The following is a 25,621-nucleotide window of genomic DNA, read 5'->3' as shown; positions in this document are numbered from 1 at the left end:
TCTTCCCAGCCTGTTTCCCTCACTCCTGCTTCTACCACTTGGAATCACACCTAAAATGGGTACTTTACATATCCTATCCCTTCGTTTTCTATTTGCCTTTCCTGTAAACTCTTGTCAAAGCTCTGAAAGCTATATAAGCTTTCAAAGAAATACAGCTCTTGATCAGGAAAGTAAAAGTTTTCACGGAATTATCCTCCCCCTCCCCCTGGAAAAGAGACTCTGTCCTCATTGCCCAGAATTCTGTTACCTGTAACAGGCTGTAAGGAAAGCTGCACTGAAAACCTTTACAATAGCAGTCTTGCTTTGAGGATAGAGCGCACAAAGATGCCTCCTCCAGGGCCGACATTACAAGGAGGCAGAATTACAAGATGTCCTCGGTTTGTGCCCGAGGAGACAGTGGAAAGATTCCAAGTCCTAGTTTATGATTATCATTCAAAATTCTGGTCTCGGCTTTAGAAGCTCAAACCTCCGCAAACATTTGGACTTCTGGAGTTAGGACTCGAGCATCTCTTCATGAATAAATGACCTCCCTAAGAGGTCTTCGGAACACAATCCAGGAAGGGTGGGTCTACTTCTTTTGGGGGTTTGCTTCTAGAGAATAGACACAAGCTACTCCCAGGGAGTAGACACTCCTTCCACGGAGTAACGTCTCAGAGATTTTAAGCAAACACCTAGGGAAATGGAGCATGCGGATGACGGTATGAGATCAACAGTTAGGAGGTGGGGAAATTCATGGAGGGGTCCCTAAAACGGGGATGGGCGTGGGTCACCAGGAGGTGGAACTATCTGGGAAGCAACTTCCTAAGCTCCCTGCCTTCCTGGCTCAGAGTACCTTCTCTGCGGAGAGTGCGGTCATGACAGGGACAGAGAGAGGGGTTAAGGAGAGTTCAGTAACCCCTCCTTCCCGGAGTTTGAAGTTCGGGGTTAAGGAGGGTGAGGACAAATTAGCCAGCGGAGCAAGCACCCTGGGAGGTGGAGCAGAAGGGTAAGAAACCGCAAACAGAAGCGAACACAGGCGGGGTCCACCCTTGGCTGCAAGCGGAGCGTGTCCTCAGGGCGCACAGGTCGCTGCGCTGTGCCGGACGCGGGGAGCAGGATTCTGCGCGCTGGGCTGGCCTTCCCAGCTCATACCCGAGCGAGCATGGCGGGGCAGCGGGCTCTTCTGCTAGCTGGCTTCCTTCTGCCTGAGTTCCTGCTCTCAGAGGCCGCCAAAATTCTAACTCTGTCGTTGGTGGGTGAGTGCTTGCGGGAGAACCAGATAGGCACAGTTCCAGACATCCGCGGGAAGGCTTAGTCAGACAGCTCTGGGTCAGGGAAGCACTACTGGGCTTGGGTCCCAGGCTAGAGGGGGGAGAGGCAGGATGGGGGTGTGGGGAAATGAGGAGACCCTACCACCGAGAGGTGAAGAAACTTCTTGAGAAAATAGAATACCGTTTCCTCCCACTGCCTACTCAGATTTGCTCTCCTAGGCGCGGAATGGGTCCACAAGGTTTGGGATCCCTCCCAGTGTTGGAGACCCCAGGCTGCCTCCTCCCTCCGGGGAGTGGGCTGCAAATTCAGAGGCTCACCCTAAACTTCTGGGTGGTGCGCAGCAATTGCCAATAGAGGCTGTGGGAGCTTTTCTAGGCTCTTGGAGACCAGGGAAAGGAGCTTACGTGTGTGTGTGTGCGGGAGGGGGCCGGGGGCGGGGGGCGGGGGGCAGAACCACTAGTTTTCTGATACTGCATGAGAGCCAAGGTAGAGCAGGGAAAGTATTTCAGAGACACCTGGGGGTGGGAGTTGGGGGTGGAGTGCTCTCATCCAGAGGAAACCCGGAGAACGGACCAGGGCTGGAGACTGGATCCTGGACATTCCGGTCTTGCCTATGCCCGCTCCTGTCACCTGTGCGACTGGAAGTGTTTGAAGGATTCCGGGAACTGTTAATTCTGCATTTCGTGGCCTCAGTTTTATTTCCTTTACTTTTCCACCGAAGGGAATAGAAGATGAAAAGGAAAAGGGATAAAGGGAAAAGGATCAGGATAAAAAGATCATCATAAGATGCAGCTTTCTCAAGATTGTATTTCCACCCACAGTGGGCTCTTTGAAGTCACTTACTGTGTATAGATCACTGGAATCGTGAGCTGGAAGGAACCATAAGTAATCTCATTTAGCCCTCCCCCTTACCCCCTCCTCCAAGGGATTTCCTGAGCATATGGTTTTGGATAAGATTTAGTGTAATAGAACCTATACCTCCTCAGATGATCATGCTTCTGTTTCCTTAGGATTCCAAGATTTTCCTAGGATGGGTGATGTCCTCTCATGCATACAGGATCCTGTAGTTCCACCCCAAGGGTGCACAGTTGTTCTGAATGCCTTAATTTGATGTTCAGCAAGATGCAGACCCCAACTGAGAAATACCCTGCCAAGTATATGTATATTTGAATTTCTTGGTTCTAAGTGGTGGCTCAGCTTCCTTCTGCTCCAGTGGCTCTTTCTTAGACTGATATTCAAGTTTCCATATTTCTGGCTCCTACACTAGCTTAAATTTCCAAGAGTAGCACTCCAGAACGAACTCTGATTGATCGTCCATTGGGAACCCTTCACGCTCATAGAGAGCACTGTGCCACTCTTCCCACCAGTACAGTTATTTCTTTAGGTCACACTGTCTCCATGAGGTCTGGCTAAACTTAGCATATCTTTAAGATCAGGAATTCCTTAAGGCATAAGCAGAGAAGCTTGTCACACTGATGTTTGGTCACTTTTGTGACCAGAGTCACAAAGAGGATATGATGGAGGTTTGCCAAAGTCAAGATTTGGGGCCATGGGCTCTGAGTGAGTGGCTGGGGCTTACCCAAATGGAGATGGACAGACCGACTGATGAAGCTCATCTTCCTCTCCTCACCATCAGCTTTCTGCTTGCTAATTCTCATCTCCCGGATCTCTCAGCGTATCAGCTTCAGGGACTTTATTATCATCATTACAAAAGTGAAGTTGTACATTGTTCCTAGGTGGAAGCCATCATCTGCTGCTGGACCAGGTCTCTCAGATTCTTCAAGATCATGGTCATAATGTCACCATGCTTCACCAGAGAGGAAATTCACTTATATCAGGTATCTTTTCTCACCAATTCTTTATTTCTTCTACCCTATGCGAAGGGTAGAGTGAAATAACAATGTCTTTTGCTTAGAAAACTGTTTTCAAAATCTAATTGGAGTGAAAGTATGAAAAATGTGTGTGTGTGTGTGTGTGTGTGTTAATGTAAGGTGTTGGAACACTTGGCTCTGTCTGCCAAGTGTGCCACTCCACACTCTGTAGTCCCATATTTTCTTCCCTTACCTTGCCTTCCACTTCATCCCCAGCAACCCTCTATATATTACAGATTATTTTGGTAAATGGTACTTCATAGCAGCTTGAAAACATGTGAACAGAAGTTTTCAGCCAAATATACCATTTTCTTTTCTTATATCACAGATTACTTTTTTTATATATCATAGATTACTTTCTTCTTTTTTGATATCTGAAATCTAAGAAAGTCTTTCTTAGGAAGTCTGTTATTTATCCAGCTAAGATCAGAATCTATCACTGATATGATTTTAAAACATTTTATTTATTTATTTGTCAGAGAGAGCGAGAGCGAGAGAGAGCACATGCACAAGCAGGCAGAGTGGCAGGCAGAGGCAGAGAGAGAAGCAGGCTCCCTACAGAGTAAGGAGCCTGATGCGGGACTCAATCCTAGGACCCTGGGATCATGACCTGAGCCAAAGGCAGCGGCTTAACCAACTGAGCCACCCAGGTGTCCCTGAGATGATTTTATTCTCTAGAAAAATCAATGCCTGACCAACAGTTTGTGTATAATGATGTTGGACATTCTTAACTGAATCATCGAATCCAGTGAATTTCAGCTGACATGAGCAAATAAATCTTATCAACTCTTCTGTTGACAGACAAGAAAACAACAGTCCAGAGAACTGAAATGGTTTGCACAAGATGATATGGCAGGTTAATAATAGTGTTGGGAGGATTTAGGACTTTAAGCTCTGGATTGCTCAATCTGAAGTTATCTTAGGCTTTGATGTTAAAAAAGACGCAATTTTAAGCAGCATCTTTGAGGAATAAAATTCTGAAAAACTAAAACTTTGAAGGTAATCAGGCTTTGTTATTGTTCAGATTTTATTAAAATAATTTTTTCTGCAAAAATTTCTTTTACGATTTTTATTGTGGTAAAATATACACAGCATAAAATTGATCTCTTACACATTTGTTTTGTCAGTTTAGTGACTTTAAGTACATTCACGTTGTTGTGTAACCATCACGGCTGTTGATCATCACAAATGGGAACTCTGTACTGGTTATATGGTGACTGCCAATTTTCCCTTGCCTGCAGCCCTTGGTAACCATTATTCTACTTTATTTCTCTAATAATTTGGAGATACCTCATTAAGTAGAAACATACAATATTTGTCTTTTTGTGTCTGGCTTATTTCACATTGCATAATGTCTTCAAGGCTTATCCATACTGTAGTGTAGATTACAATTTCTTTCCTTTTAAAGACTGAATGATGTTCCATCATAAGTATATACCACATTTGTTAACTCAGTCATCTGCCCATGGACATTTAGGTTGTTTCCACCTTTTGGATATTGTGAATAATGCTGCTATGAAAACTGGTATACAAATATTTATTTGAGTCTCTGCTTAAAATCATTTTAATCACCTTCCAGATTAGGTTCCCCATTTTTCATTGAATATTATACACATATCATTTTGAATCTGTGTTGACCACAGACATGATTAAATAGCTGCAGTGTATTAATTTTCAAGTAGTTATTCTTAATTTTGAAAATTGCAATCAAATTTAATTAAAATTCTTAATAAAATTAAGTTGTATTAAAATTTTAGATTGATTGAAAATAATTTTGGTAGTTTCCATGAATTTTGAGAAAATAATAAAAGCCACAGATCTTCTACCCCTTTAATATATATACGTAAAAATCTATAAACAATTTGGGTAGTTCATGGTTCCCATCAGTTATTTTTTATAATTAGTTTCAGAGGTAGAATTTAGTGATTCATCAGTTGCATACATATAACACCCAGTGCTCATTACTTCAAGTGCCGTCCTTAATGCTCGACCCCCAATTATTCCTTCCCCCTCCCACTTCTCCTCTAGCAATCCTCATTTTGTTTCCTAGAATTCAGTATCTCTTATGGTTTGCCTCCCTCTCTATTTTCATTTTATTTTATTTTTCCTTCCTTTCCCCTATGTTCATCTGTTCTGTCTCTTAAATTCCTTATGTGAGTGAATTCATATGGTATTTGCCTTCCTCTAACTGACTTATTTCACTTAGCATAATAACCTCTAGTTCCATCCATGTCATTGCAGATGGCAAGATCTCAAATTTCTGATGGTTGTGTAATATTCCATATTTGTGTGTGTGTGTGTGTGTGTGTGTGTGTGTACACCACATTTTCTTTATCCATTCATCTACTGATGGACATCTGGGCTCTTTCCATAGTTTGGCTATTATGGACATTGCTGCTATAAACATTGGGGTACACATGCCCCTTTGAATCACTATGTTTATATTCTTTGGATAAATACCTAGTAGTGCAATTGCTGGATCATAGGTAACTCTAATTTAACTTTTTGAGGAACCTCCATACTGTTTTCCAGAGTGGCTGCACCAGTTTGCATTCCCACCAACAATATAGGAGAGTTCTCCTTCCTCTGTATCCTTGCCAACATCTGTTGTTTCCTGACTTGTTAATTTTAGCCATTCTGACTGGTGTGAGGTGGTATCTCATTGTGGTTTTTCTTTGTATTTCCCTGATGTTGAGTAATGTTCAACACTTTTTCATGTGTCTGTTGGCCATTTGGGAGTCTTCTTTTGGATCTTTTCAGTTTTATCCTTAGTTTCCAGGCTCAAAAGACTAGAGTTTCTTCCAATATTCCCCAATCACAGGGATTTCTGAGGCTTTGAAACAGCATATTAATTCATTACCTTAGGAATAGAGCCTGACTAGATGTCTGCAAATGGGGAAAACACATGATGTAGTTATTATTTCTGACCTGATGCCCATTTCAGTGTATTGTAACATTTATTAACTCCTTGTTTGGAAACACTTTCCCATCTTGTTCATTTACTTACTACTTTAATAAAGAAAGGGTATCAGATTGAAGAAGCAAAGATCTTTAATATTCACATAAACTATTGCTGCAAACAATATCTAGCTTTATAATTGGGTTATTGATAGGCGCTGGAAAAATATTAAGAAGCATGATGGAATAAGTCTAGATTGTCTTGAAGAGACTATTGGTAGAAATGTGGATCTTAAGAACTTTGTTGCAATTTATAAAAACATCAAATCTTTATGTTTTACACTTGAAGCTAATGTAATGTTACATGTCATTTGTGTCTTAATAAAAAATATAAGAACTCTGCTAATGAGGACTAAGAATGAAGTAAGGAATATGGTAGAGAAAATCTGTATTGTCTGAGACAATATGTAAATCATCATAAACACACTTCTGGTAAAAATATAGGTTGTAGGGAACTTCTTGCTTCTTATAGTAAAATGTGAGAGGAAAGAGATAAATTGAAGGAAGAACCATTAAGCATGAAGAAATGAAGACTTCATGATTTGGGAAATTCTCAGCCTATCCACATTGCAAAAGATTTTAAAATTAGGGTATTTGTTGCCAGGAAAGATAAAACTAGTGGTGTGGTTGGTTTACCTCTTGCTGTTGCCTCTGAATAGCTCAGAATATTCAGTCTCACAGAGCTCTTTAATTATTGGGTATGTGAATCATAAGTCCCTTCAGCCTTGTTGGCTGAAGCCAAAAGTAGAGATGAAATTATTTTTAAACATCTGTGTAGCGGCTCTTGTCTAGCAGACTGAATTCCCATGACATACCCAGAAGATCTATAAGGTACTTGAGAATTTTATACAGGATAAATACTGCCAATTTGGACTAAAAGGACAGAGAAAGAGTGACATGAAAGAAGGCTATTGGACTGTGCCAAAGTAAGAAACATGCACATAAACTATTTAGTTGTAAACTCATGCTACCTTTCATGAAGAACAAATGAAAAGTCTGAGTGTGAAGCAGTGCACATAAAGGGTAGAACTTCAAGCTTACAGGGCCGAGCGTCAAGTCATGGCAGGTTATTTCCAGTTTTTAAAACCTAACATTGTCTGCCCAGATTAATGTCAACATTTCTTAGGACCAGAAATTCATAACTTCCTTCCATTTTTTTCCACTTTGAATGATAGTATCTGTAAGTGGTATCTTAATGTTTCTTGGAAGCAGATAAACTTATTTCCTAATTTTCATAGGTCCACAGATGGTCATATCTGGACTCTCCCACCCCTACTTGATTGAATTATTTGGATAATATAATTTGGGACATTTGAGCCAATGATATTTAGATGAAATTTTGAACTATGAGTTGATGATGTGATAGTTTGAGACCTGTGGGAGTGTTGGGATGGAGTGATTGTATTTTGTATGTGTATGACATGAGTATTTGAGGTCCGGAGAGCAGAACATTGTGGTAGAAGATAATGGCCCCACTCAAAGATACGCTGTAATTTCTAGAACCAATAAATATTCTACCTAACATGGCAAAAGGACTTTGTAGATGTGATTAATATAAGGATTTTGAGATGGGAAGGTTGTCTTGGATTATTAATTTAAGCTCTATATAATTATAAGAGTCCTTCTACAAAAAAGAAGATTGGGGAGGTAGGTGGAGGGGGTAAGGTAACTGGGTGATGGGCATTAAGGAGGGCACTTGATGTAATGAGCACTGGGTGTTATATGCAACTGATGAATCACTAAACTCTGTGTCTTAAACTAATAATACACTATATGTTAATTAACTGATTAACAAAAAGAGTTGGCAGGAGAATAAGAGAAGGAAATGTGATAATGGAAGGAAAGTAGATGATAGATGATATCAATGCCAGTTAAAAGGAGACCATGAGCCAAGGAATGAAGGTAATCACTAAAAGAAGGAAAAGGCAAGAAAATATCTTTCAGAGCCTCCAAAAGGAATGCTGGCCTGCCCACAACTTGTTTTTGTCCTAGTGAGACCCATTTCAGACTTATGATCTCCAGAACTGTAAGATAATAGATTTGTTCTGTTTTAAGCAACTAAGTTTATAGTAATTTACTACAGCAGCAATTGGAGACTAATACTGCTATCAGCAGGTGGTTTAGAGAACTCCAGGAAGTATGGGAAGAGGTTATTGAAGCCTTCATAATGAATGCAAATGTGGGAGGTACTAATGACAGTGCCTATTGTATTGCAATTTGGATAGATTCTAGATCTTTTTGTTATTTGGCCTTATTCAAAGTGGGATGATTTAAAAAAATAAGTATAAATTTAAAAAAAATAAAAAATAAAAAATATACTTATTTTAAAAAATAAGTATAAAATAAAAAAATATTTATTTAAAAAAATAAGTATAATTTAAGGAAAATGTATAAATCAGAAATACATTACCTCCAGATTGCAAAAAGGCTTAAAAGTTGTTGGACTTGTTGAGATATTATGATGTTGTGAGTCAATAGGTGTTTCATTTTTTTTAATAAGACTGGAAGAGATTATGCTGAGTGAAATAAGTCAAGCAGAGAGAGTGAATTATCATATGGTTTCACTTATTTGTGGAGCATAACAAGTAGCATGGAGGACAAGGGGAGTTAGAGAGGAGAAGGGAGTTGAGGGAAATTGGAAGGGGAGGTGAACCATGAGAGACTATGGACTCTGAAAAACAATCTGAGGGTTTTGAAGGGGGTGGGAGGTTGGGGGAACCAGGTGGTGGGTATTAGAGAGGGCACGGATTGCATGGAGCACTGGGTGTGGTGCAAAAACAATGAATAATGTTATGCTGAAAATAAAAAAATTAAAAAAACAAAACAAAACATGAAGGCATTGCTCATCATATTTACCCTATCTTCTAGTCAACCATCTATTGTATAATTAAAATGAATTCAGCCCTAAAAAAAAAAAAATACACATGACACTAGTTGTCAGGTGTTTTGTAGATGCCTGTTAGCAAATTGTGGAATTTTCCATCTATTTTTAGTTTGCTGGGAGTATTAATAGGAATTAATTAATAATAATAAATTACTGTTGGAATTTATTGAACGCTTTTTCTTCATGTATCAAGGTAATAATATTATTTTCGTTTGTTTAGGCTATGGTTTTAGAATGTTAAGCCAGCTTTGATTTTGTGAGATAAACTCCAATTGGTTGTGATGTATTAACCTTTTAAAATATATGGCTGGATTTTTTTTTTTTTTAAAGATTTTATTTATTTATTTGACAGACAGAGATCACAAGCAGGCAGAGAGGCAGGCAGAGAGAGAGGAGGAAGCAGGCTCCCTGCTGAGCAGAGAGCCCGATGCGGGGCTCGATCCCAGGACCCTGAGATCATGACCTGAGCCGAAGGCAGCAGCTTAACCCACTGAGCCACCCAGGTGCCTGGTGGCTGGATTTAAAAGTAAAAATATATTTTTTTTCATTTATTTGAGAGAGAGAGAGAGATAACACACAAGCAGTGGGAGGGGCAGAGGGAGAGGGAGATGAAGAAGTAGACTCCTTCCTCAAAGGGGAGCCCAACTTGAGGCTGGATTTCCAGGGTCCCTAGATCTCAACCTGAGCTGAAGTCAGATGCTTAACCCAACTGAGCCACCCAGGTGACCCAATAGTTGTTTCTTGATAGTGTCATGAATAGAGAGGCCTTAACTGATTAAATAATTCCCAGGAATTTAAACGAGGTCCTATCCGTTGAGCTTTGTGTTGGGCAATGGCACATCCCTTTGTGTGAGCTCTTTTGGGAATATTTCTCTGTCCTGAATGACTATGTCAAATGAATCTCCTTAGAGCAGGCTACTTTCAATATAACGTCCTACCTGGCTTCCTGGTGAAAGTTGGATGTGGTTAAGGTCTTGCCAGTAAAGATCGTGGCCAATGGTAGGACTGTTGAAATACCCCATGGACAATTAGTTAAATGTGCACTGTGTCCTTTCCAAAGTGAAGGAACTAACTTTGAAAGTCTGTTAACACGGTACTGAAGAACATAGTTGCCAAATCTATGATTGCAAAGTATTTGCCAGTACGTTCTTGGATAGCAGTAATTTCACTAAGATTGGGCTCGGTAGTTTTAATATGTAAGGCTGTGCATTAATCTATCTTCAGTTTACACACAATTTGATTGGAGGTTATGACTGATGAAAGCATACATGTATAAGAGAGCATGGAATTTTTGTTACTCAAATAATAAAGCTTTTTTTTTTTTTTAAATATATATATAAGATGAGTTGGACAGGCTCCTAAGCAAATCTGAAAAATGGTTTTCCAGAGGAGGGAGGGATGACTAGTTTGAGTTATTATTGTGGGTGGAGAGTTGGGATGTGTTGAGGGTTCCCTGTCACTGGCCTTCACTTGCATGGTTTGAAATTCCCACTAGGGCCAAAGGTAGGAGCATGCTGACTTTCTTAATAGTTTGCCCAGGTGAAGCACTGAAGAGGGCGTGGGAGATAGGGTTTGAAAACTGTCAGCAGTCAAACATCAGAAATGGACTTGGACTTTTCATTACACATGGATATGTGGGAGAAGCCATGCTGGTAATAAATCAAATCAAATAAAAAAACTATTTGGATTTATCACTCTAAATAATGAAAACAAGCTTTTCTAAAACAGAAAGGGCAGAGGCTCTATCACTTCCTATGTGTGCAATTTTGACAAATTATCTTAATTTGCTTAAGATAATTACCTTTGTATCTTCAATTACCTTTGTTTTCTCACCCATAAAATGAGACAAATAGCTATATCTTATGAAAGCTTTATTTTTTAACTTTTTAAAAAGATTTTATTTATTTACTTGAGACAGAGTATGAAAGAGAAAGAGAGAGAAAGCACAAGCAGAGGGGAGGAGTGGAGGGAGAATGTGAAGTAGTTCTTCCTGACGAGCAGAGATCCCATTGTGGGGCTCCATCCCAGGACCCTGAGATCATGACCTAGCCAAAGGGAGATGCTTAACCAACTGAGCCACCCAAGAGCCCCTTTATGGAAATTTGAAATGGAGACTTCCAGTATGCCTGGGTGGCTCAGTCAGTTAGGCATAACATTTTGTTTTAGGCTCAGGTCATGATCTCAGGGTCCTGAGATGGAGCCCCTCATTGGTCTCCATGCTCAGCAGAGTCTGCTTGAGATTATCTCCCTCTCTTTCTCTCCCCCTCTGCCCTTTCCTTTTCTCGATGTGCTCTATCTCAAAAAAAAAAAAAAATACGTCTTAAAAAAAAAAAAAAGGAAACTTCCGTAACTTTAAATTGAGAAGCACTCCTTAATTAGTGTAAGGTTCTCAATACATGTTATCATTTTAAAAGACAGAATGAATGAGAATGCAACCAAAGCACATAAAAATAGTTCAAAAGGCAAACATTCAAATAAATAAAAATTATTTGAGCAAACAAATATTGATCTTTTCACGCTAATGTTAATCCATGTTTTGTGACATATTTAACATTTTTAACCCATGGGTGTTTTTTAGATTTTAAAGAGAAGGAAAAATCATACCAAGTTATTTCTTGGCTTCCACCCGAAGATTATAACAAAGGATTGAAGGATAATTTTGATTTTTTTATGGAAGAAGCTTTGGGTGACAGGTAAGTCTTATTTTTTTATTATTTGAACCAAAGAGTCACTATTTTAGCGATACAAATGAATGGATGAATTGATGGGTGTTTGGACTGAAGACATAAGAAAGGGATGGGTGGATGGGTGGATAAATGAAGGAATTCATGATGAGTGAATGGTTGGGGAAACAAGCACTCACACCAAATTGTCCAGTTCAGTCACTGGAGAGTCGTCTTTGCTCTGTACTGTCCCTCTTCCATGAATGGATTTCTGTAGAAAGTAGAGATTGTTTCTTCTGGGACATCCTTTCAACACTTCTCTTACATCTTTATTTATAACCTCCCCAACACAGAAGTATAGGTACTTCAATCTCTCACTGTTGATAGAGAAATGAAAGTGACCTTCTTCCATTCATTTTTCCTTCTTTTCTTCACATATATTCTATTAATGGGGGGAAGACTTATGAACGTTGATTTTGTAGTAATTGAACATCTGGCCATGTAAAGCTCTTTTATTTTATTTTTAAAATTTTTGGTCATTTAAAATACTTAAGCAATGGGGCACCTGGATGGCTCAGTGGGTTAAAGCCTCTGCCTTCAGCTCAGGTCATGATCCCAGGGTCCTGGGATCGAGCCCCGCATCGGGCTCTCTGCTCCGTGGGGAGCCTGCTTCCTCCCGTCTCTCTCTCTGCCTGCCTCTCTGCCTACCTGTGATCTCTGTCTGTTAAATAAATAAATAAAATCTTTAAAAAAAATACTTAAGCAAAAAAAAAAAAAAAGATTTATGTGCTGGGGCAACCCAGAAAGAGAGAGAGAGTGCAAGAGTGAAGGAAGGGGTGGAATGAGAGGCAGAGAGAGAGAGGGGGAGGGAATCTCAAGCAGACTCCCTGCTGAGCCTGATGAAGGGCTTGATCTCATAACCCTGAGATCGTGACTTGAACTGAAATCAAGAGTCAGATGCTTAACCAACTGTGCTATGCAAGCACCCACCTTCTTTTTACCTTGAAACTTTTACTTACTAGTCAAGGTTTGCTTACATTTGCCTTTTTTCAGAAAGTCTTTTTCCTTACTCAAATTGGGAAGCCACAGTCCCCCCTGTCAAGGTCTGATGTAACCTATTCATTTGATACTTAGTCTATATTATCTTGCATGGTTAGTTACATATTTTAAATACATGCTTTGTCTCTTCTCCCTTAATGTAATAATTTTGGAGACAGGCATAGGTAGCCATGTATTCTTAAACAATTTTTTCTATTTGTTAGCTCAATTTTAAATATGATTAATGAGATATATTCTAGGAATTTTTATAGCACTCCTGAAATTATCTAAAATATCTGACAATCACACTCTTTTGTTACTTGAAATCTTCAAAAATACACAGCCAAGGGTGATTTCTGCCAATCACTTCCATTGTATGACTTGAAGTTGTTCCTAAATACCAGGGAGAGAGCTGTATATTATTAATAAGTTCTTCACTTCTGGTCCTTCTTTATCTGGGGTGCAATGGTACAGTAGTGAACAATTACAGGGTGCCAGGGTATTGATTCTCTTGGTCCTCCATGTAGCCAGCAGGCCAATGATGTATTGAGTTCTTGCACTTGTTACCTCTGATACCTTAAAGTGCAGGTGGACATTCTTATCTATTTCCCCATAGGGAACAGGAAGGGAACAGAGTTACATTCTATATAGGCAGTGATGGGAAAGCATTGTAAGGAGATAGGTCCCTGGAATAGTCCCATGCACCAAGTCTTAATTACATGTTAGTATTCTTTACCTTCTATTATCTTTATCTTCTATTATCTTCTCTGGACATGTCAATCTACTGTAGTAGAAAAGCTAGGGGTGCCTGGGTGGCTCAGTTGGTTAAGCGACCGCCTTCAGCTCAGGTCATGATCCCAGGGTCCTGGGATTGAGCTCCACATCGGGCTCCCTGCTCAGTGGGGAGCCTGCTTCTCCCTCTCCTTCTGCTGCTCTGCCTGCTTGTGTCGTTCCCTCTCTGTGTCAAATAAATAAATAAAATATAAAAAAAAGAAAAGCTAGTAATATGTTTATTATTAACCAGGCCTTGCTTTGCTTTCCTTTCTTCTCTATTTTCTTGTCTTGTCTTTTCTTTTCTTTAATTGCTTAACTTGTGGGCATTGAAATGTGGAATTCCCATTTTAGTTGAGATTTGAGTTCTAATGTGATAAAATAATCCCTTGGGTGAGGTTATCTATCACATTCAGAATAGACAGTGATTTTTTTTTTCAGTAGATTTTCTTTTGTAGTATTCTGTAATTTATCAGTTGCATATAACACTCAGTGCTCATCATATCATGTGCCCTAGAATCACAGTGATTTTTAAAAATAGCCTATATGACCAATATTTATGGAACTGTGTCATCTAGGGACTTCCACAGTTTGGTTGAGTAAACAAGAAAATCACTCATAAAAAGTCAGTATGTAAAAGAAAGTTAATGAGAACATTACAGAATTTATCAAGTAGAAAGAGTTCTGTGAGATTTGCCATGGTCAGAGAAGGTTCCCAGAGCAGAAGGTCCAACAGTGACAATTTGTTTTCAGTTAACATAGTTCAGTTGTGTCCATGGATTTCAAGAATTAAGAACTCAAAGTTATAGTTTTTTGAATAATGTGGCATAGAGAGTGCTTGGGATTTGGATGAGAGAGGGAAGAGGAGGGGAGGAAGGGAACACTTTCCAGAGCAGAATGTGTGCTCAGAGTGACTGAGAGGGTATTTATGGACAGTGGTAGGACAGGTATGTTACTGCTTGATGTGGTCTTTCTCACCTGGGTTATTTTATTTCTAGCCCAAGATTCCTTTATGTATTGTGAAATTAATACCTCCAGTGAATATTTATCATTTATCTTCTTTCTTACAGATACACATTTGGAAAATTTTTAAGCTTTATGGAACAACTGGGGCTTCAGTGCAGTCATTTTCTAAGGAGAAAGGATATCATGGACACCTTAAAGAATGTGAACTTTGACCTCTTGATAGTTGAAAATTTTGACTACTGTCCTTTCCTGGTTGCTGAGAAGCTTGGAAAACCATTTGTGTCCATTCTTTCTTCCTCGTTTGGTGCTATAGATATTGGGCTACCAAACCCCCTGTCTTATGTTCCAGTATTCCATTCCTTCCTAAGTGACCACATGGACTTCTGGGGTCGAGTGAAGAATTTTCTGATGTTCTTTGATTTTTCCATAAGACAATGGCAAATCCAGTCTACATATGACAACACCATCAAGGAACATTTCCCAGAAGGCTCTAGGCCAGTTTTGTGTCATCTTCTAAAGAAAGCAGAGCTATGGTTTGTTAACTCTGATTTTGCCCTTGAATTTGCTCGGCCCCTGCTTCCCAACACTGTTTATGTTGGTGGCTTAATGGCGAGACCTGTTAAAGCAGTACCACAAGTAAGTAAAACCTGAGGTCTCAATATGGACTTCATGTAGAGCTCTGCACTGCAGAGCTGATGGCTCCCCTGCCAGTGGGAACTGGGACAGAGTAGGGTGAGGCAACTGCACCTAAGACATACCTTTTAAGGATGTATCACTTTCAGGGTCATGCAATTGGAGTGTTAGGATTTGTATAACCCTGAGATTGAGGACCTCTTTACATAGTATACGCAGGGTCCTCTCCAGTTCTGATGCTGGTGGGATAGATTTAAATTTTAAAAAAATGTTTTCTTTTTAATAAACTCTAAACCCAGCATGGGGCTCAAACTCAAGACCTAAGGTTGAGAGTTGCACGCTCTTTCCACTGAGCCAGCCAGGTGCCCTGGGATAAGCCTTTTTTAGTAAGTTAATATTTTTATGTCCAGTGAACATGAACATATGTGTAGTAACTGTGTGGCAAGCATCCATTATATGCGAGAATTGTTGAAAAGACGAGTTACTCACAATGAAACACACAACACTATGAAACCAAGGTGGGAGTGGTGGGACTGACAGTAAGAACTGTGGGCATCATCACCAGCATCCCCAGCCTGAAGAGCCTTAGTTCTTAATTCCACCTAGACCTTCTGATTTGATTGATCTGGGGTCAGTCCTGAGGATTGTGAATTGTGAAAGCTGCTGGGTTCGTTTGAAGGCTTAACGTCAGAACTATTGAAGTAGAAGTTTTTAAATGGAGAAGAGCTCAGCTGAGTTGGCTTCCTGTTGCCTATCAGCACTGGTTGACATTTTATGGAATTTATCTTATTTAATATCTTACCAACTGGAAGGAACTATGATGATTTCCATTTTTATACACGAGGAGACAGAGATTCAGGTGGAGTAAGTGACTTTCCCACTGCCATTCATTTCAAAGTTAGGAAGACTTGATTTGGCTGGGTCTTCCAGGCACCCTAGTGTCTACCCTTTATTTACTGACCTTGAAATGAGTAAGCAGGGAGAATTGGAGAATGATCCATGGGCTAGATGGGCTTTAGGTTGATGGCAGGATTTTTTACGGATGGAGCTAGGGAGTAAAGGAATTTCAGTTAGAAAGAATAAATAGCTGAATGTGTCAAAGTCAAAATAAGAGAGGCATGACTCTGGGTTCCTTTGGTGACTCTAGCTAGATTAGACTAGAAGATTCAATTACATAAATGTAGCCAGACCAGATTGCAGGAGATTTTACTTGATAGGAAGTTGGGGTACGCCTTGGTTAGAGGGTAGGGGGAGGGGATTGTCAAGCAGGAACATAATGGGAGTAAGGGTTGTAATGGCTGTGAGATAATAGAGACTTTAAAAAAAATTTTTCTCTTTATTTTCTAGTTTTTATATAGTGTGTCGTGTAGCTTTTTAAATGAAAACAAAACAAAACAAAACAAAGCTTTTGTTAAAGTGGTCCTTTGAGGTGGTGAATCAGGCAGTGTTAGGCTGCACAGAATCAATCTAGGGATGAGAGTCTAGAAGCTGGGGGAGGAGGGCTCCAGCAGTCCAGAGTCAGGGTCTGAAGAAATACTTGAAGCAAGATTCACCAAAACGGGGTTAAAGCCAAGATTACAAGATTAAATCTCAACTTTTCTTAACTATTGCCTGAGGATTTTAAAAAATAAGCTGGAGTTAGGACTGGGCACTACCATTTTTTGTCTTCTTATGTGGATATAATTTGCAGTCATGTGGGTGAGCCACTGAGGTAGAAGATGAATTACAAAGATCAGTTAATAAGAATATCATAATGTATCAGAGCAAAGCACTCCACGTGGTACATTGAGTGTGAGCTGTAAGGAGTCTTTCTCCATTTCTTCCACTTCTTACACTAGAGGCTTTCTCCTGGCTTCTCCAGTGTAGCACCTCCCTCTGCTGGACCTTAGCATCCCACCAGTATTCTTCCTATACTACCATTTTCTGGTGGCCTTGGAAAATTCCCAAGTAACCGTGTCTCCATTGACCTACGATGAACAGAGGATCTAGGATGACCCTGACACTAACATCAAGATTTTAAAGAAGAAAGATATTCCCACCAACACCATGGGCATAAGCAGCATGCACAGGGTACTGTCCCAGGGGCTATGAACTCAGAGAAGGACAAGAGGGCGTGTTTGGTAAATATCTGGCTTTCATTTCATGGCTGTCTAGGCTTTCATGAACAACTTTGTTCAACTCCTTTTCCTTTCTTACCTTTCTCCAGGAATTTGAGAATTTCATCAACAAGTTTGGAGATTCTGGTTTTATCCTTGTGGCCCTGGGCTCCATGGTGAGCAACTTTCAAGTGGATCTTCTCAGGGAGATGAACAGTGCCTTTGCTCATCTCTCTCAAGGAGTTATATGGAAATATAAACCATCTCATTGGCCCAAAGACATCAGATTGTCAGCAAATGTGAAAATTGTGAACTGGCTTCCTCAGAATGATCTCCTGGGTAAGGGCTGCTCAGGTCTGCTTCACCCTTTCATTTACGTATTTTTAGAACTTATCAGGCTCTGACCCTTCTCATTTACATATTTTTAAACTCATCAGGCTCTGACCTCTAGTAGGGCAATCCCATTTGCACCAGAAGGAGCTGCTAATAGCTAAAGGTAAGTCTGTAGAAGGAAGGAACAGAGCAGCCAGCTGGAGTTCTTGGGGCATCAGACTCTACTTCTAATGAGATCAATGCCCAAACAGCCATCTCCCCTTCATTGTTTTCTATTCCAGGCCAGATGTCAGCAGACATCAAATCACCTTGACCTACTGCCTTTTCTTGAACAGGGTCACCCAAACACAATCTAAAACAACCTATGGATTCTAAAGAAAACATACTGGAAGGATCTTGCCACTGTATTTAGTGGCTTCAAGAGTAACTGTTCATCCACGTGCACTTACATGTATATATACACTCACTTCTCCCACAAACACGCCTTTCTTAGCTATTAAGGAGGGAGCAATTCATATCTTCACAGCATTTGATGTCAGTAGTGTCTTTAGGATGTGCCAAAATACCTGAGTGCCAAGATGAACAAGCTCATAGTCAGTTATTTGGTCTATTTTGTCTCTGGTACCAGAGTTCTCTCCCTGCCCCCACCCCACCAATAGGTTTTCTTTATGCTCAGTGCTGCTTTTTACAGACTCCTTACTGTCATAGCCACTGACTGAATCAAAGGCTCATGATTAAGACAATGACTCAGAATAACCTGGGGAATTAAGGAACAGATTCCTGGCTCCACTTCTGCAAATTTAATTCTTTAAGTCTGGAGTGGGCACATGGTGCTTCTTTCAAAAAAGAGATAAGGAGATTCTGACACACATCCCAGTTGAGTGACACAGGCTGAGACAAACTCTTCATTTTCAACAATAATCTTAGTTAGCTTTAAATACGGTGGGATGGAAATACTGTAAATGGAAATACTCAAACGTAGGGTCTAGTCTCTGCTTTCAAGGGGCTAATCATGTATTTGAGGAGAAAATGCATATAGTATTTTTATGATTGACACACGAGTTATGATGCTAATGAATGGTCAGGAATTCAGAGAAGAGGGAAATAAGTTGGCAGGTGAGAAGAGTGCTCAAGACAAAGAGAAAGAGAGAGACACTGAGACAGAGAGACACAATGAGAAAATACAGATGAGCGAAACAAAGGGAATGACTAGGATGATAGAGAGAAAGATGGATGGGTGGATGGAGAGGGATATACTCCTTGCTTAGGAGTAATGTCTGGAGAGTCCCCTGGGTTTGAGTCTTAGGTGGGTTCCGGCTGGGGCAAGGAATTTCCATAAAAAGGCAAGGTTTGGAATCCTGTATATTAGTAACATGCACCTTGGATGTGTCCAAGCAAAATATCTTTATAATGACTCCAACAGACTTTGAAATTCCTTTTGTATTTTCTTCTGTCCTTTCAGCTTTCCATGGTTTTCTGAAACTTTTCACTCTGAAAATTTTCAATCTGAAATATTCTGCTCTACTTCTTTGGAACAGCTCATCCACGTATCCGTCTCTTTGTGACCCATGGTGGGATGAATAGCATAATGGAGGCCATCCAACATGGTGTGCCTATGGTGGGGATTCCTCTTTTTGGAGACCAGCCTGAAAACCTGAACCATGTCGAAGCCAAAAAGTTTGGTGTCTCTATCCAGCTGAAGCAGATCAAGGCAGAGACATTAGCTCTGAAGATGAAGCAAGTCATAGAAGACAAGAGGTATGGAGCTCTCGAAGCTTATGGTCACTTAGACTGAATGAAGACATCAAACACAAAGGGCAATGTTTGACACTTTTTGCAATAAAAGATGAAACATCCAAGACACAGAAAAATATGTGCTGATGTTTACAAATGATTTGTTTCCTCTGAGAAGAAGACCAGGCAATTTAGTTCAGATGTTGAGAACAATTTCTGCCTTAAGTGTTGTGAAGACCTTGTGACCTATGAATACAGGGTTTCTGAGAGGTCTTATGTATTGGGGGTGCTTATAGTAGAATTCCAACTGAGTCAGGAGGTTGCCTTTCTGTCCCCTAATATGTCACAGTGTTTCTTGCCTCAGGCCCTTTATCAGTGCTGTTTGCTAGAACACCCTTCCCTTCTCTTTACAATGCTGGCTCCTTCATGACAGTCAGAATTACCTCCAATGTCCTCTCCCCAGAGAGGCAGGTGGTTTTTGTCTGACATCCCTAAATGTGCTCCTCTCTCCCACCCTCTTTTTTTTTTTTTTAATAAATTTTATTTATTTTTTTTAAACATATAATATATTTTTATCCCCAGGGGTACAAGTCTGTGAATCGCCAGGTTTACACATTTCACAGCACTCACCATAGCACATACCCTCCCCAATGTCCATAACCCCACCCCCCCTCTCCCAACCCCCCTCCCCCCATTCTCCCACCCTCTTTAATCATAATTCATTTTTCCTTATTAACACTTCTTAGGATCAGTAACTAACCCAGTTCTTTCTGTTTTAATTTATTGTGTGTTCCTCACACTAGAAAGAGAGTTAGTTCCCCTGGATAGCTAAGGATGTCTTGTTTTCCTTGTGTTTCCAGGGCCTAGCACAGGGCCTGCTAAAGTAAGTTTGGATAAATTTCCATTAAGCTAGTCAATAAAAGTGCCTATGTTCTCTTGGGTAAATTTCCACCTAATACAATGATCTCATATAAAGAGAAAAATTTATTCTTTCTACCTCAAAAATAAGAAGAACTGAGTAACTTAAAGTTTCAAGGGCATAAACTGACTCAGACCTCAAGACTTATTTTACCTTGCACAAAGGAGACCCAAAGAAGTTCTCGTTAGATGACTGGAAGTCACCACATAGCATATGATTCTTAATCCTAGAAAAACTGTAAACTCTGGGGGTCAGATAACCTCAGACATTTCATTATGTTTGGTATCTCATGAGTAGCAAATGTCTGCTTTCTGAAGAATGAGCTTGTGAATTTCATTGGCTGTTCAAAGACCTAGACCCGAAATGTCCATCATTTGCTGGTCCTGTGATGGAATCATTTAGGTTGGGATGGTCCCTACACATTATGCATCAGTGCTGGGTATATAATTTGTGGGGCTCAAAGTAAAATGGAAATGTAGGGCCTATCGTTATAAAGTTTAAGAATTTTAAGACAATGGCAGCAGAGAATTAAAGCAAGCATAGGACCTAAGTGTGGGGTGCTGAGCAAAAGTGTAGGGGGTAGTCCATGGAGCCAGTGCTGGCCAATATGATGCTCTGAAGAGGTAGGAAAGTACAGACTTGTCCTGGGCCCCAGTCCCCACAGTCCTGTTTGATATCTAGCCCAGATACCAGCATAACATAGCTGCTTATACATATAATTTTCTATAGTATGTGATAAGCCTCCTTGGGTAGAACTAGCCCTTATAGACTTAGTCAGTTTTTATAATTTAGCACTTTTAGCACAAAGCATGGACCTTTGTATGGAGGGTTCAGTCTGAACTTTTCCATGGGACCCAGCTAGACTGTGGCAAGGCCAGGCCAACAATCTTTCCTTGAAACTGAGTCTTTTGTGCATATGGATGAAAATGTGTGTGTGTGTGTGTGTGTGTGTGTGTGTGTGAGAGAGAGAGAGAGAGAGAGAGAGAAAGAGAGAGAAAAGGTCTCTAAGGGTTCTGAGACCACATGAGTAATACCCAACCTCTGTCTCTGCCAACAGGTACAAGTCAGCAGCTGTGGCCGCCAGCATCATCAGGCGCTCCCACCCCCTGACTCCTGCCCAGAGGCTGGTGGGCTGGATTGACCACATCCTCCAAACAGGGGGTGCAGCCCACCTCAAGGCCCATGGCCTGCAGCAGCCATGGCATGAACAGTACCTGCTGGATGTCTTCTTGTTCCTACTGGTGGTCACCCTGGGCACCCTGTGGTTCTGTAGGAAGCTGCTGGGTATGGTGGTTAGATGGTTGTGCGGGGCCAGGAAGCTGAAGAAGGCCTGATGGAGGTGCTGTCTTGATGGGTGTTTGGGGAGCCACTGGTTATAGGAGGCTTTCCCCAGCACAGGGCACCCCTGGTGTCTTCTCCATACTGGCACTTTAAGGTGGCACACTATTTTCTGCCTCTTTTTAGAAATTCTTGTGAAGCACTCTTGAAGGTCTTTCAAAAAAATTGTGGTAAAATATGCATCACATGAAATTGACCATTTTAGCCATTTAGTATAGAGTTTAGGGCATTAAGTACATTCATATTGTGGTTTAAAGAGTACTGCTATCTCTGAACTTTTCATCTTCCCAAACTGAAATCGCACTGATTAAATAATAACTCCCATGCCCCCCATGGGAGTTACTACCCCATGCCCCCATCCTGACTCTTTACAAACCCCTGTTCTACCTTCTGTGTCTATGAGTCTCAGGCTTCTTAACTTACCCTTCATCAGTGGACTCCTCACTGAGACTCAAACTTTCAGCAGACAGCTCCCAGCTTCCTCTCCACTCCCTGCTCCTAGACACAATGCCCTGCCTAGTCATCCTGTTGTTCCCTGAAAGGGAGCTATATGCAAAACTAACTTCAAAGGCCAAAGAAGCCATGACACTGAAGTAAAAGGCAAACAGGTCCAGCTTAATGAGAAATGGTTTATTAGGAACAATTATTATATGAACAGAAGCCTGTCTTGGGCTGCCACAAGATGAGTAGATCTCCACAACACCATCTCCAGTTAGACCTGCTTTTATGGCTCTGAAGACTGGGCAGTACCTGCTGAGAGCTACCAGGAGGAGTCATATCCTGAGCAGATCAAGGAAGCTTTGCCTGGAGGGTGTACTTAAGGGTGTGTTAAACAAAAGAAAAGAATGGAGGAAAGGGCTGTATTCAAGAAGGTTTTAGGCCACAGAGCAGTTATTGTGGTGGAATTTCTCAAGATGGCCTTAGTCTGGTTCTGACTAAGAACCATGTACTTTCTGAGACAGAAAGTATATGACTTTCTGTCTCAGAAACTTTCAGTCTCTCTCCTTCTTTCTACCTTTTTCACTTTTCATGATATGATATAAGATATTGGCCAGTTTTTCCATTTTGGCCTTTTCTCTTGCATCTCCTTTTCACCTCACCTCCAAGCTCAGGAAGCCTGGTCTCTGTCCTGCAGTTAGCCAGGTGTGCCCCCCCGGTCCCCCCCCTGCCAAGATTCCACCTGTGGTCTCGGTCCTGAGTCCTTCCTGTGAAGAGCACCTGCTTTGCTGGTCAGAGTTGGAGGCTGCCTTTGGGCCATAGCTCATGCTGTGGTTTTCACTTCCCACATTTCCCTTCTCAAGATTAACACTCTGAAAAATGTAGTCATGGAGACCTCAAGTGCAGAACCTGGACCTCTGTGTGAAGTCTTGGGGCGTCAGGTTCAGTACTACTGCAGTTCCCAGGATTCTGCTGATTTAAAAAATCACTGATTTGCCACTATGACAGGAATACTTGAATCAGATAAGAAATATAAAAGATGATAAAAGGAGGGAAATTTGATGAGGAATGTAATTTCAATTTCAAAATGTCTTCTCACATCTTATTTCCTAATTATAGGGTTAAAAAAAAGGAACTTTACAGTGGAGAATCTTGGTGAACACCAAGATTAAATAAACACCACCTTAAACAAGGGATAGAGTTAACATCTCTAATAACAGGACCATCTGAAAATCACATACTTCCCATCGTGATTCACTAAGATGGAATCAATACCACATTTATAGTATTCCCACCAAACTCCCTAGTAACCTGAAGCATAATGAGAAGGCAAACTCAACTTGGGATCCATCATATAAAATAAAGAGTCATATCAATGACATGAAAGACAAAGAAGGGCTGAGAACCAATCTCACTTAAGGAGACGAACTGGTGTGATAGCTCAGTGCAATGTGTGATCCTGGAGTAGCTCCTGCACCAGCAAATTCATAGCACAACAGAGGATATTAATTGGACAATTGGAGGGATTGGAATAAGATTTACAGATAAAGTAATGTGATTAGATTCATATTAAATGGTGCCTTCCTAATGCAGATTATTTTTTTTTCCCTGGGAAGATAGAATACCTGAACCCATAACTGTGAATGTGTATGCATGTGACCCATGTTCTCAAAGACTCCATAGCAAAAACACGGAAAGAACTTGAAGGGAAATAACGGAATAATATTGAGAGAGTTTAAAAATCTTTCTAATGAATAATTTGAAACATTTATAAGAATAGAACTTTTGGGGGCCCACTGCCCTCTCTTATATTATCATGCCCATTCAGAATTATAGACTGACCTTTAGAGGTTCAGTGCTTCAGTCAAGTTCTGGCCTTCCCGTGGAGCTTAACACTTAGGGGACACTAAGCTACTTTCTAAGTACTTACTAAGTACTAGGGGACACTAAGTTACTTTCTAAGTATTTACTTACTAAGTACTTACTTACTAAGACACCAGTAAGTTACTTTCCAAAGAAACTCTGAGCAGTAAGAGTAGGCATTTTCCAATGGGAATCAGCTTCTGGGATCTTGAGATTGGAATATAAGAGATATTAAGCAGTTACCTGGGAAATGGGGCATGGGGATGGCAGTGTGCAGTCAAAAGAGCCATTAGGAGTGGGAAAATTTGGAAAAAGATCTCTAAAATAGAGATGGGTCTGAGTCATCTGGAGGCGGAATGACCTTGGAAGCAACTTTCTAAGGTCCTTACATTCCTGGTTCAGAGAATCTTCTCTGTGGAGAGTGTGGTGATCAAGGACAGAGAGGGGTTAAAGAGAGCTCACTAACCCTTCCTTCCCACTGCCCCAGGTTAGGGAGGGTGAGGACAGAGTAGCCAGTAGAGCAGGCACCCTGGGAGGAGGAGCAAAGGGCAGTAGCCAGTGAAGGACAGACAGGTGGGATCCACCCCTCACCTCTTTGCAATCTGCTGGCTTGTGCGTTTCCTTGGCTGCCAGCACCACACGTGTCCCATGAGTGCACTGGTCGCTGTGCCAGGCTCAGGCAGCAGGGCTCTGGGCATAGGGCTTGGCTCCACAGCTGATACAGGAGTGAACATGGCCAGGCAGAGGATGCTGCAGCTAGCTGGCTTTGTTCTGCCTGGACTCCTGCTCTCAGAGGCTGTGAAAATTCTGACTGTATCCAAATTGGGTGAGTGCTTGGCAGGAGAACCAGAGAAAGTTGCATCCCAGGCACCTGGGCCAGGGCTCAGGCACAAAACACTATGTGGTTTTCCAGAAAAAGGATTGTGTCTCAGGCTAGAGGAGGGAGAAGTGGGCGTGCCTGTGTGGCAGAGAGGGGTCCCACTGCTGTGCTGGGAAAGTCAGTTCTGGAGAAAACAGCAAGTTTCCTTTCCTCTCTTTCTGTCTGCTCTGGAGGTGATTCCCATTGTGTACTGTGCATACCTGGGGCCAGAATTTAGTTCCAGTGCTGACCTGGAGACCTTGAGCCAGAGCTGCCTATTCCAGGTCACCAGCCAGGACTTTCAGGTCCACACCCTGAAAGTCTGGGGGTGTGCAGTAGAAGCCAGTAGAAAGTGAAAGGTGAGGTCAGTTTCAGGCTCTTGGAGGCCAAGGATGGGAGCTTCTGGGGGCAGCTGTATAGACTGGGAATGTGTCATTAATAGGACACCTGGAGAACTGACAGGGCAGAGGAAGGGGCCCTAGGACAATCATGATCTTGGGAGCCCCTCTCTCTTTTCACCCTTGGTGGTGGAAGGTTTTGAAAGACAGAGAAGTAGTTCTGTGTGAATTCGGGTTTATTTCCTTTATTTTTTGCCTCCAAAGGCAACAGAAGGGGAATAAGAACATTTATCAGGATAAGGAGGCATCATAGGATAGAATTTCCTCAAGACTCTTTGGATCCATTGTGAAAGGATAGGGGGCTCTGATGATCACTTTTAGATCCCTGTGAATCTGGGGATCCTAGAAGTTTAAGAAACCATTGAGTTCATCTAACTGGGCATCACTCTTTTTATTTCCTGACAGGTACCTTGAGGGTCAGGGGAATGAGGGGCCTTTTGCAAGAGCACATCAGACCTCCCTGAAGGACACACTCGGACTTTACACACTGTTTCTTACCTTGAACCTGTCCTCTTTCCCAAACTTTACTTTTACAGTGGGGATTCCTAAAAATTAGTATTTTAAAAAACCTTGATTTCTTTTTAAAATCTATTTCTTAATGATAGTTA

The 25,621-nt window shown here is 41.1% G+C and overlaps 2 protein-coding genes across 2 annotated transcripts in view; both read left to right on the top strand.

The window, feature by feature from the left end:
- The first annotated feature begins 1,104 nt into the window (after positions 1-1,104).
- LOC116864096 (UDP-glucuronosyltransferase 3A1-like) lies at positions 1,105-21,718 on the top strand. Its single transcript, XM_032851321.1, has 7 exons — positions 1,105-1,235; positions 2,988-3,089; positions 11,543-11,657; positions 14,507-15,038; positions 17,242-17,470; positions 19,003-19,222; positions 21,175-21,718. The coding sequence occupies exons 1-7, from the start codon at positions 1,142-1,144 to the stop codon at positions 21,449-21,451; spliced, it is 1,569 nt and encodes a 522-aa protein (XP_032707212.1). The 5' UTR covers positions 1,105-1,141; the 3' UTR covers positions 21,452-21,718.
- A 2,770-nt stretch (positions 21,719-24,488) lies between these two features.
- Positions 24,489-25,621, top strand: part of LOC116864098 (UDP-glucuronosyltransferase 3A2-like) — a 49,126-nt gene continuing 47,993 nt past the window's right edge. The window contains exon 1 of the mRNA XM_032851325.1: positions 24,489-24,582. Within this exon, the coding sequence (XP_032707216.1) occupies positions 24,489-24,582 (94 nt within the window). The remainder of the gene's footprint in view (positions 24,583-25,621) is intronic.

Source organism: Lontra canadensis, unplaced genomic scaffold (genome assembly GCF_010015895.1).
Source record: "Lontra canadensis isolate GAN:19392208 unplaced genomic scaffold, GSC_riverotter_1.0 scaffold5, whole genome shotgun sequence".
In the NCBI taxonomy this organism is placed as follows: domain Eukaryota; kingdom Metazoa; phylum Chordata; class Mammalia; order Carnivora; family Mustelidae; genus Lontra; species Lontra canadensis.
Note: the sequence above shows the minus strand (reverse complement) of the source record. Positions and strands in the feature narration are given on the sequence as shown.

What these genes read in the sequence shown, in the direction of transcription:
- LOC116864096 (XM_032851321.1), top strand. Translation starts at nt 1,142, where the DNA reads ATGGCGGGGCAGCGGGCTCTTCTGCTAGCTGGCTTCCTTCTGCCTGAG. An exon ending in TCTAACTCTGTCGTTGGTGG is followed by an intron (nt 1,236 to 2,987) that starts GTGAGTGCTTGC and finishes CATTGTTCCTAG; the next exon opens with GTGGAAGCCATCATCTGCTG. An exon ending in CAAGTCATAGAAGACAAGAG is followed by an intron (nt 19,223 to 21,174) that starts GTATGGAGCTCT and finishes CTCTGCCAACAG; the next exon opens with GTACAAGTCAGCAGCTGTGG.